This window comes from Delphinapterus leucas, chromosome 2 (assembly GCF_059928025.1).
Source record: "Delphinapterus leucas isolate spDelLeu-1000000601 "Yukka" chromosome 2, BTC_Dleu_Yukka2, whole genome shotgun sequence".
Taxonomy (NCBI): Eukaryota; Metazoa; Chordata; class Mammalia; order Artiodactyla; family Monodontidae; genus Delphinapterus; species Delphinapterus leucas.
Window position 1 is genome coordinate 141,095,171 of NC_143130.1, and position 11,611 is coordinate 141,106,781.

Genomic DNA, 11,611 nt, shown 5'->3' on the forward strand with positions numbered 1-11,611 from the left:
CAATCCCTCCCCCTTAGGACCCCAAGTCCACCAGACTGGAGGTGAGGGGGCCCAGCAGAGAGTCCTGGAGCTGATGCTGGTGGGCTTGCAGGCCGTGGGTGGGCTGAGAGGCGGTTAAACCTGGGAGAGAATAGTTTGAGCTCCTGGCGTGGCTCATATTGCCCTGCAGCAGAAGGACCGAGTTCTGGTCTGGACTTTGGGGAGGTGAGAATTCTTCTTCTGAGCTGGACATGAGCGGCTTGCCCCCTTCCAGAGGAGAGAGTTGATTCTGCTTGTTGGAGGAGGAGTTATTGTTTTCAGTGTTCTCCCTAAGAAATAGAGGACAACACCATATGGTTAAAAAAAAAAAAAAAGTAAGTTAAAAAAAAGTGTGAGATGGAGGGAGGGGAGCTGGAAGGAGGAAAGGGCCATTGTGCAATCAGTCATTGACCCAAATGGAGAAGCTCTGCCCTCTCACCCATCCCCAAGGGTCCTAGGGGAAATGAAGAGGCAGAAGAGACTTGAGAAATGGGGAGCTACGGACAGAGCTCCTGGGGAGCCAGGTCCCTTCCTCTTCCAGATTTTAGAAAGCCAGATCAGCAGGGCTTATTTGAAACATAAAAATTATTTTAAAATTTTTGTTCAACCAGTTATTTTTAAATACCTATCAACAAGTACCACATTTAGAAGTAATGAAATTTGAAAATTTTCCAACAAATGATTGTTGGTGATGAAGAAAATGATCGGGGGACGAACAGCACCCAATGAACAGATGTTTGGTGGTGAATCAAGTCAATTGTCCTGTTCCCATCTGAGGAAACGATTAACCGTCGAGTTTCCCTGCCCCTGCCCAGAGGTTGTGGTCTCAGAGACACAGGACAGGTCATGGGAAGTGGTGTCCAGAGCGGCCCAGTGACCTGAGTAAACACAGGGAGCGCAGCCAGTCTCTCCGATTTCATCAGGGAGTGGGCCCTCGGGCCTGGCTTAAAGGACGGCCTTTTTGAAACTAACATCTACCTGGAACTGTACTGTCCCTGTCTCCGTGTTACTCGCTCAGCCCGCAGTCCCTCACAGCCCTCTCTCAGACTCCCTGCGGGCATCCACACCAGCGCACCCATTCCCCACAGGGGAACTTCGCGACCCCGCACAGCCGGAGCCTGTGCGAAGAACCGGGGTCTCAGTCTGGGCGCTTGGTGCTGGTGAACTGCAGGGTCTTGTAGCCCTTGGCGCTTCTGCCTTCAGAGGGCTCAGCCGTCCTCCCCACCGCGGGGCCCGCCTGTCTCCCCAACTCTCTCCCCATCTTTCGCAGTCTCTCCCAGAGAGCCCATTTCAGCTATCCAGACTCTGCTTTTCCACCCAGAGGGGAACAAGGCGGCGACATCTTCGGCCCCCAGGCTCCGAAGCGAACAAAAGAAACCCAGCCGACTCGGGAGCTTAGGTTTCCCCCAAACTGCCCGGCTCCCCGAAGCGCTCTCCCCACCGCTGCAGCCGCCGCCGCCGCCTCCCACACGCTCTTCCGAATCTCGGTCGGAAACTCTACAGCAAACGAGTGGAGCCGGGCCAGGTGGCCGGGTGTGTTGGCGTGAGGAGGGCGGGGGCACAGACAGGTTAAAAAAATATTGCCTTCTGAGCTCTGGGGCGAGAGAAGTCTGCGACTGGAAACCCCTTCCTCACCCGGGGAGGGGGGCGGGGGGGCGGCGCGGACAGCGAGACTGATCAGCCTCGGCTCCCAGCCAGGCTCGAGGGAGCCGACGAGGAGCAATCTTTTCTGGGCTTGGGGCGCCAGGGAGTAAATGCAGCGCCAACTCTCCCAAAGCTCTTTTCTGTGGATTTCTTTTGAAAGGCTCCTCCCTTTGTACAGCTAGTGCGGAATTAAGCAACCTCTCACCCAGAAGACTACCAGGACAGAGCGATTGAAGGACGGGGCGGCGTGGTGGCTGAGAATAAGTTTCTGGCCAGCTCCACCCTCACCGGGAGCAAGAGGAGAGAGGTTCGAGACCCTCAGGCCCCACCGAACCCCTCTCCTCGCGATACCAATCAACACTGCCCTTCTAAGCTGATCTAGAAACTCACTCTCCACCCGCCACTCCTCGCCCCAGCCAGCCAAGAAGGCATGAAAAACAAACCTAGCGCCAACATTTCCCAACACACATCCAAGGAAACCCACGCGCGGACGCTCAAATCAGATGAGCCCCCCCCCCGCCCCACCCCTAGCAAGCGATCTCAGAGTTCACGAACTTTCGCCGCAGTGCCGCGGAAGCCTGGGCGCCGCCCGGCGGAGGGCTCCGGCCGGCTGGGTGGACACGGTGGCTGGTGCCTGCGGGGGCGGGAAGGGGCGGCGGGGACAGGAAGGCTTCCCGGGGTCGCCCGATCAGCGGGAATCACTCCGCGTACCTTTCCTTGGCCTCGGCGGCCCGGTCTCTTTGCCTCCGGTTCTTAAACCAGTTGCTGACTTGGGTGGTGGTGAGGCCGGTGGCCTCGGCCAGCTCCCGCTTCTCACGCGGCGAGGGGTAGGGGTTATGCGCGTACCACTCCCGCAGCACGCCCCGCGACTTCTCCTTGAAGCAGTAGCTGGTCTCTTCGCCGTCCCAGATGGTGCGCGGCAACGGGAATTTTCGGCGCACCCGATATTTGCCCACCGCGCCCAAGGGCCGGCCGCGCAACTTCTCGGCCTCCACGTAGTGCGCCTTCAGCCACAGTTGTTGCAGCTTGGGGTGGTTGTGAGGCGAGAACTGGTGGCTCTCCAGGATCTTGTAGAGCTCGCGGAAGTTGCCGCGGTGGAAGGCGACCACGGCCTTGGCCTTGAGCACGCTTTCGTTCTTGTGCAGGTGGTCGCAGGCGGGCAGCGACCACAGGAACCTGCCCAGGCGCTCCAGGTTCCCGCCTTGCTGCAAAACCTCGCATACGCACGCCACTTGCTCCTGCGTGAAGCCGAACGATGGCAGCATCGACATGGCTGGGGCCTGCCGGGGCGCACTGCCCTGGCGCACGCGGCAGGGAGCAAAGCCGAAAAAGCAGGAGGAGGCAGCCGCAGAGAGGGGGGCGCGGCTGCTCCTAACCCCCTCCCTAGGCTTTGCGAAGGCTAAAAAGCGAGTCGAGACTTGGGGACGGGCGGCCGAGTTAGTGGAGGAGAAGTAGGACTCGCGCTGGACAAGGAGCGTCCGGCTCACTCCGCAGCTTTTCGGGCCTCGCTGGCTCCGGCCTCCCGCCGGGTGGATGCTGCTTGTTGCCGGGGAACTTGGTTTCTGTTCTCCCCGCAGCTGCCTTAAAGCGCGCAGCGTCCCCGGCGCGCTGATTGGCTGCGGGCGGCGCCTATCCGGGGCTGGCCAGCCCGCGCGCCGCCAGGCCGGGCCGCGAGGCCGCACCGCCCCGCGCGGGGAGGGCGAGGCTGTGCAGCGAGGGATAGGGAGTGGTGGGAGGAGGGGACCGCGAGCGGTGGGAAGCGAGGGGGGGGTGGGGGGGAGGGAGCGGTGCTTCTCGGGGACGGGGGTGGTGGGAGTGGGTGAGCGCGTCAGGACCTTGAAAAGTGAGCCCCCTCTGCAGTGTCACCTAAGGGCAGCCGCGCACATCTCTGCACAAATCAATGACTCCAGACCTGATTCGCCTCCTCTCCCTCCATACCCTGTCTCTGTCCCTTGCAGACTTGCCCTTTCCCGGTGAGCTCATATTTAATTACCTTAATGTTGGAATGAATAAGTAATGGATTGATGAATAGCTTATGGAACGCGATAAATAATACAAGAGCAGACCAGTGCTCCGGGCTGCAACCGCTGGAAGAATGGCTTCTCTCCCGGCTGGCTTCAGCTCCAGGAGCCAAGCCTAATTTCCTCCTCTCTTCCCTCCTGCCCCCACCTCCCTCCAAAAGGCACAGATGCTCCCGGCTGTATAGCGCTTCCCTCATTCTCAAAAGGCCGCGACTATTTAGGACCACGCAAAGAGTTGTGTAGAGCATAGTTGCTGAGCAGATAGAGATGCCGAAGGTTCATTTATGATTTGGTATCTTAATGTTCTATGGTTTAAGTGGGCAGGCTTCTGGACTCGGTTTCCCCATTAGCGCGGTTGCATTTTCCAAGGCCACCTCTGCTACCGAGGAATGCCGAGAAGATTTACTTGCTATTAGCAAAAATGCTTTGGGAACCTCGCGCGAAAGGCGCTGGATGGGGTGTAAATTAAATAAAACTGTGTCCGGCTCCAATAGCCCTCTGGTTGTAACATAATCCTTGCCCTGTTCTGAGAGGGACACTGCCCTCAAAGCGAGAACGACAGCGGCTCCAAGAAGATTAAATAAAGAGGTGTGTGTGTGTGTGTGTGTGTGTGTGTGTGTGTGTGTAGATTGCAATGCTGGCCTATTTTACTGCCAGGGAATGAGAGATGTCTTGCAGTTTCAGTCCTATCATCTCTTATTTTGTGTATGTGTGGAGAATGCTTATTAAAACTACACAAACAAATGAAGCTGTAATTATCTTAAGCCTCATTTGCACACCTTGTTCCAAAGCAATTATTAAAAAGATTTTGAAAACAATTAGCGTCTCTAAACAAAGATAATCTATTGTCAGAGCTGAGACTGGCAGGAGATAAGAACAATGCGTGGAGATAAGGGGAGCCAAACGGTGGAAGGAGAGTGACTTTATGACTATACTTATCTCTGATTAGATAACTTCAAAACAGAATTTTAAGTACACTTCAAAAATGCTTTTGATTTAAATGTCTCCTTTTGGTGAATGCAAGGAGCAAACTCTAGGTTCTTTAAACTTGCTCGTCTTCTTTAAATATGTTTTGATTCCATCAGCAAGAGCCCAGCATCGCAGAACCATTTACATATTGAGACATAAGTGGGAGTGGAAGAAGGAGAAGCACGGTGTCTCTTTCTCCTTGTATTATTTATATGGTTTTAAAATAATGCACCCAGTCCAATGCACCCTGCAATGTACATCTTAAACTCATGAAGGGTTTCCACTCCCTAGCTGTCTCTCAGGAGGCTCCGAGTAGACATGAAGCTGCTTCTCCGCTGGACTCCCAAACAATGCTTTTTGCATCTTTGAAACCCTGCAGTATCCCATGCAATTAGACCTTGGAAATAGATGCTGATATTTCAATATGTTTGGGATTATTTTTAAGTGCATTTAATGGGTGCATATTATTTCAAAAGAGCCCCTACCACACTGTGTGCCCAATGACTTACTTTCTAAACTGGAAACCTGGCAAAGCTGAGCCCAAGCCCATGTGTCTGGTAATTTTCCCTGGCGGTCTTATTTTAGTGCTCATGATGTTTCAGATGAAGTCCTGAGGAGCTGCAGTGTCCTGCCAGAAGGAACGTCTCTGCTTGGAACAGTCCTTATTGACATGGCAGCTGTGTGAGGACTGGAACGGAGGCTTAAACTCGGCTCTAAAAATCAGTTAATGCCCTAAAGTCTGGAGCGAGTGCACAGAATTACAATGTGTGTGTGTGTTAGAGGAATGTGGGGGGGGCGGGAGTCTGTAAGTACAACCAAGTCTCTTAAAAGACAAACGGTAAATTGAGTATGGGGTGTACTTTATAATTAACAATTTTGTATAAGGAAATGAGGCACAGCTTGGACAAATAAGGGCAGGTATTGATTTACAGGGAGCAGAGAGATGACAATTAGACACCAATATGACCACCTTTTTTCCGGCTTCCTCCAGACCTCCCTGCCCACTTCTTTTCATCTCTCTTCAAAAGGAATCAAGACGCACTAGACGTTGGCGACAACTGGGAAGACGACCGTGTAGATGCCGCGATTGCGGGCACCGGGGTTGACGTGATGTGGTGCTCGTCCTTGGAGGCCGTGCCCGGGCCCGCCAGCCTTTCTCCTAGCGTTCAATCCAGTAGATCGCGTGACTAGAAAGGAAAAGTGCCTTTCGCTTTGTACCAACGAGCCTACCTGCTATTTCAATCCCTCGGTTAGGGGAACCAATCGTTATAAATGTTAATTATTGGCTCAGATATATAAGGTTTCCCAAAATGGAACCTTTCACTGAAAACCACTAAAAGAGGTAAAATGACATGAATTTACAAACCACATAAACCAAATGATCCATTTTAAATCGCACACAGAAAGGTTTGAGTTGTTCTAGTAACTTAAAACCTTTTGCTGTCAATGCAAATCACAAGAAAACAGAGATGCGGCGGAGATTTAAAGGCAACGAGCAACTCTAGCTGCTGCCCTCGCCGCTTCGCGGCTCCCGAGGGTAACGCGGCTGGAAAGGAGCTCCCAGCACCAGGCTTCTGCTCTCCTGTGCCTCCCTCCCTACAGGTAACGGCCGGGTGCGCACAACTGGTCTATGGAAAGGTCAATGCAGAGGCACCAGTTGGTGCTGGGGTTTCTCGGTCGGGTTGACATAAGGCCTTGGTTCAAAAAGCTCTGGCTGGGACCCACTTGTTTCCCTTCTGGCTTGGAGCGAGATGCTTTGAGGCTCCCGGCCGGCTTTCTTGGAATTCCTTTGCCATTAAGAACAAGAGCGGGGATTCTACTCTACCTAAAGATATTTGGAAGGGAAGGGCTTCGGGAGGTGTCTCTTCAATAAATTAGCGTCGTCGCTCTGGGGCAGTGAGAAGACTCCCCAAATCCTGGCTGAAGTGACAACGTCCATCTTTTTCCTCTACTTGGTCGGAAATTCCAGGTGCCCTCGACCCTCGGGATCCCGGGCTCCGATGGCGGCGCGGCACCCGAGCAGCCGCCCACCTGCCTCCTGGGGGACGCTGCTCCCCACGAGCTCTGAATAGGCCGAGGGCTCAGGCAGGGCGATGTGCGGACCCAAAGGAGAGAAACCCAAAACCAGTCCATTAGTAAATGAGTTTTGTGTTGTCAAGGTTCTTTCCCATCCACTTGCTGTTCTGAAAAATAGATCACGTTTCGTTATCTTTAGTGGGAATCTGCAACGTGACACCGGATCCGCGCGGCCCCCGCCTCTCTCTCCCTCCCTTCCTTCCAGCCTCGCTTGGCCGGGCCAAGGGGAGCCGGCCGGCCTCCTTGGCTTATTTCTGAACAATGAAGATTTGTCTGTTCCCCTAATATATTTATGTATGGAGGTAGGGAGGGAGTTTTCTCCTGGAAGCGGGAAACATGCGAGCAGAGCCTCCCGCTTCCTTGGTGCGAAAACGCAGCGGCGGCCCAAGACGCCGGGAGGCTGCCGCCCCCTGCCCACACCTGGACAAACAGAGCGGGCTGCGAGCCCAGCTTGCTGCTAAAAACCGTGCCGCCCCGCGCGGCTCCTGAAAATACAGTCCCCACATTGTTCCGGGGTCGGGGAAGGAAGAGAGAGGAGAGAGAAAGGCTGAGACACACCGCCGCGAGGGAACTCAGATTGGATGGGGACAGTGCTGGAGTGCGTGTGTTTGGAGAGGTTATCCTCTCCCTCTGTGTGTGTCCCCAGGTCTGGTCTCTCTCCGTGTCTCTTTCTACCTCATCCTCTCTTTTCAGTCTGAAAGAGGAAGCTCATTCATTCTGTGTGTGTGAACCTCTGATTCCTTCATTCTCTCTTTTATTCTCTCTTATCTCCATCTCACCCTCTGTCCCTTTCGTTCCCTCGCTGCCCCATTCTCATTCTTCTCCGCGTTTCTCTCTCTCTCTCTCTCTCACGCCACACCCTCTCCTCTCTATCTGGATCCCTCTATTCTCTTTTTCTTTTTTCCTTCTCTCTCTCATTCCTCTCCCTTCCTCACGACTATTGGCGCCTGCGCCTGCTTCCCCAGGACCAGGAGCTGTGAGGTCTCACAGAGCGTGCTGTGCTGATATCGGGCACCCAGGCAGCGAAGGGCGAGTAGACTCTGAAGTCCGAGCATGGGCGTCTGGCTCAGCTGGTGGGGACCCACCACACTGAGTGGTGGTGTGGTTAAAAAGGTGGGGGCACCCATGGAGGACTGAGGAAGGTGGGTTGGCCACCTGGGGGGAAGAGGGCAGATTTAAGCTGTGCTCTGCGAAGGCTCAGGCCCAGAGACTTGCCAACCGCCAGATTTGAGTCAGAAGACACCTCTCAACATTAGATAGATGCCAAGCACCTTTCTGGAAAGTGAAGGAGAGTGTTGTAAGAATCTGTTCTTAAGAACCTAAGACACTCTTGCCTCTTTTGCTTTATTAATATTACCTCAGGGCAAGAGTTCTTATCTTCCACTGAATTTCCAATCAACTTTTTTGTCAGCTAATGTACATCCTGTATACTGCATCTGTCTAAGCTAAGAAGAATTTCCTTTTGGGAGGTGAAAGCCTGCAGCTCCTCCTGTTCAGAGGAAAGTGCTAGTGATGGTAATGCAGGGTGACACTAAATAAACAGTTAGGGTGGACTGCAAAGATGGAGTTAATTATCCAGTGAGCTGCGTTTCAGCCCAGACCATCAGGGGCTGATTTGTTTTGGCTCATAGTCCGAGGAAGGAGACAAACCACTCTCTTCTCTACATCTCTTAGGGATCCTGATCGTTCCTGTCTCAAACAAAACAAAAAGCAAAAATCACTACCCAGTTATCACTGTTTCAGTTAAAATTTGGTTTATTATTCCTCTGCAGACTCTGCGAGTTTGCCCCATAGCCCTTGAGAGAAGACCCAAAATGACCCAAAAATGCCCTCCCTAAGTCTTTTTGTAGGGACCCATTGGTAAGGAAAGTGAACATCCAGCATTCCTCCCCATCTCTTCACTTAGATTCTTAAAATAAATTTATAAAAACACGTATTTATAAAAACTAGATGTTGGCCTGATTTTCACATTGATTTTCTCCCCCCCCCCCAAATAATCAGCCTTCGTGAAATTTTAGATGGAATTAGATTTATTGTTTGCGTGATTCACTGACTATCTGGTTTCCTCAGGTAAGCCGGAACTTATATATAAATCCTAGTAACTTAAAACTTCTCCCTCCTCACTTTGCTCTTCCCTCCTTCCCTTCACCCACCTCCCCTCTCCGCCACATTCTGATATTAATAATCCCCGGCTGCCCCTCTTTCCGGGTCATTACGGTACTGCTGGTCTCTAATCAATCCTAATGCGATGGCAATTGGAGTCCCTGATGACTGCGGCTCGGGTTTCTTGTAATGGCTCTACCACATTTTCCTGGACCTCCTTCTTTAACCTGAGATGCCAGGGGGACGAGTCCCTTCTCGGCTGCTGATTACTTCAAGATGTGGGGGCTGGTTTGAGCAGAAGGGGAAAGAGACACGCGCACAGCGTGGCTACCACTACAGGCTGGGCGGCTGCGGCGAGCAAGGCGTCTGCCCGCCGGGAGCTGGCACCCCAACGCCTTTTGCTACTCCCTCTTTTCTTTTCTCCCCATTTTCCAGGCCCAAACTCACCCTGGTGGACCGAGATGAAGATTCTTAGAGGTTTTCTGTGTTTGTTTGTTTTGTTTGTTTGTTTTTTCCCTTGATGCGGAGACGCCTCGTGGTCTCTGGGCCTCTCCAGTTCTCCAGGGTTCCCACCCTACAGCGTCCGCCCGGGCTCCTGGGCCAGGCCTGCCCCTCGCTCAGGAGTGAACGCCTCTCCCCAGTCATCAGGGCCGGCTCCTCTTTCCTCATGGCTGTTTTCTCCCAGTGCCATTCTCCCTCTCCAATTTTAGTGTAGTTGTCCCGAAACTGGATTCTTCCTCATCTCTCCCTCTGACCCTTGACCTCTCTTCCCTTCCTTATCCCAGCAATGCCTGAAGCTCCCAACCTGTTCCTGACCCAAAGCCGAGGCCAGAAGCTTGGCCCTGTCTTGTCGGGACATGACCCCTTCTCTCCAGATCTCTGAAGGAGATCATCGCTCTGAATCCTTAACCTCTAGGGATAAAGGCCCAACACTTCTTTCTTGTTGGTGCCATTGGGAAAGAGAACCAAGAGTGGGTTCTTGCGCCGTACCTCCCTCTCCCTGGCCGAAATCTTCTCGCTCGCCTCCCTACCCTCGTACAGGCCCGGCAGAAAACCGATCACCACCTTCGCGGCATTTATATTCTTCCATTTCTCAGCCTAAAGCCATTTAGCGTAACCTGAGCCCAGGATAATTGCCACGTTTCTGCCGCGATACTTTTAAAAACAAGATAATGCTTCTGAATTGCGGAAGAAAGTGCTGCGGACAAATTGGGCGCTGAGCTGCCGAGACGGTTCGCTTTGTTAGGGGCAGCCGGTGGTTTGTGACTCAATTAGTGCATTTCTGGGAGCCGCCTGCGCTCTGCAGCCGGGTGAGCTTGAGGCGAACTCCGCCTGTGGCTCCCGAGCGCCGGGAACGGTTAGGCGGGGAAGGGGAGCATTTCAGGCCTCTATGTCGGTGCAAATCCACGCCATGGAAAATGTTTTTGCATTCCCATACGAGAACATTGTTTGGGTTCTAAAGAATCCAGGTTTTCGCGGACATAAGCTTGACTGCCTCTGCTCCCGAATGGGCCACGCGGCATTTGTCTGAAGCAGCAGTCCTCTGAGCTGTGGAGAATTAAATAAGGGGTGGAGGGTGCCCACTCACGCAAGCCCCTCCGCGCGTCTCGCCCACCCGTCTGGGCTTGGATTTTGCAACCATTTCCAACATCGTTGCTGTACTTGGCGCAGCCCTGCTGAAAGCCCGCAGGGTGAGGCTTCCAGGCAGCCGGCGGGCCGCGAGGGGCGCTTTTAGGGCTTGGAGCAAGGCTGTAGGAGTTTTCCTTACCTCTGCTCAAGTTCACCCGCCACCCCCACCCGTCACCCTGCTTGCAGGCCCGCGTCAACGTCTCGCTGGAGCATTCTGGGGTCCCCGGTAAGCTGCTCTGCCAGGTGTGCGCCGACGCGGGGGAGAGGTCGCCGCGCAGCGTACTCGGGGCCCCGCCCGCCGGCCCGCTGTACCCAGCCTGCGAGAGCCGGGCGAACCCACGCCCCGCCACCCGCGCCAGGAACCCCTCCCCGGGGCCGCGCTCGAGCTCTCGGGTGCCGCGTCTGCGCCGGGGACGGCTCCGCCCAGTTCTACAGCCAGAGGTTGGGCGCTCGGGCCGAGCCGGCCCAGTGGCCCAGACTTGAGAAGGCTCTGGAGCCCGCCATTCTCTCGGGTTGTTCCCCTGGGTGGTTCTGGGGGCCGAGAGGCGTAGGGGCGTAAGGAAGGAGGGAACAGGGCCGAGGAGGGCGGGGGCGAGAAGGAGGCGAGGGGAGGTCAGCGAAGCTGGGAGGGGGTGCAGGCCGGCGGCGGGCACGGTGGGAGGAGAGAGAGGGCGCTGTCTTCCTGGCAAAGGATGCCTGGCCGGTAGGAACCGAAACAAAACAAAAAAAGAAAGAAAAGAAAGGAAAAGAAAATCTGCCCAGCCGAGCCCCGGGGGTGAGGGACGCGCGGCGGGGAGGGGCAAGGGTGGCATAGCGGATTCTCAGCCCACAGCCTGGCAACAGCTCCTCCAGCTGCGGCCTTAGTAGCGCCGCGTTGCCCCAAGCGGAACTCGCAGGAAGGGAGTCTTCTTTGGTCCTAAAGAGCCCCCCACAGTTGCCTTCCTTCAGAGCCATCCCTCCCTAGCTTTCTCCTTTGGAAAACTGGAGGCGTCGTGGTAAGGTCTGCGACGCTTCACTGGCGATTGCGCTGCCCCAATGTGCCCAAGGCGAGCAAGGGATAGAGGAGAATCTGGATCTCCTTTGCCCGAGCGGAGCCCACTTTTCGTTTTCCAGAGTCCTGCGGAAGGAAACCGCAACGGCAACCAATCCTT

The 11,611-nt window shown here is 54.5% G+C and overlaps 1 protein-coding gene and 1 pseudogene across 1 annotated transcript; one reads left to right on the forward strand and one right to left on the reverse strand.

Moving 5' to 3' along the window:
* SIX1 (SIX homeobox 1) lies at nt 1–6,785 on the reverse strand. The gene is made up of 4 exons (XM_022570763.3): nt 6,605–6,785; nt 5,695–5,811; nt 2,374–3,367; nt 1–308 (listed from the first exon to the last, which is right to left on the reverse strand). Exons 1-4 carry the CDS (start codon nt 6,783–6,785, stop codon nt 14–16), a joined length of 1,587 nt encoding a protein of 528 aa, XP_022426471.2. The 3' UTR covers nt 1–13.
* Nucleotides 6,786–9,688: 2,903 nt separating this feature from the next.
* LOC149750305 (uncharacterized) lies at nt 9,689–11,380 on the forward strand (annotated as a pseudogene).
* Nucleotides 11,381–11,611: the final 231 nt, after the last annotated feature.

Excerpts from the sequence above, each read along its gene's own strand:
- SIX1 (XM_022570763.3), bottom strand. The coding sequence starts at position 6,785 with ATGGACTGGTTTTGGGTTTCTCTCCTTTGGGTCCGCACATCGCCCTGC. Across the intron at positions 5,812-6,604 it reads CACCTGGAATTTCCGACCAA|GAGAAAGGCTGGCGGGCCCG; the intron begins GTAGAGGAAAAA and ends ATTGAACGCTAG. Across the intron at positions 309-2,373 it reads GCCGCCGAGGCCAAGGAAAG|GGAGAACACTGAAAACAATA; the intron begins GTACGCGGAGTG and ends TCTATTTCTTAG.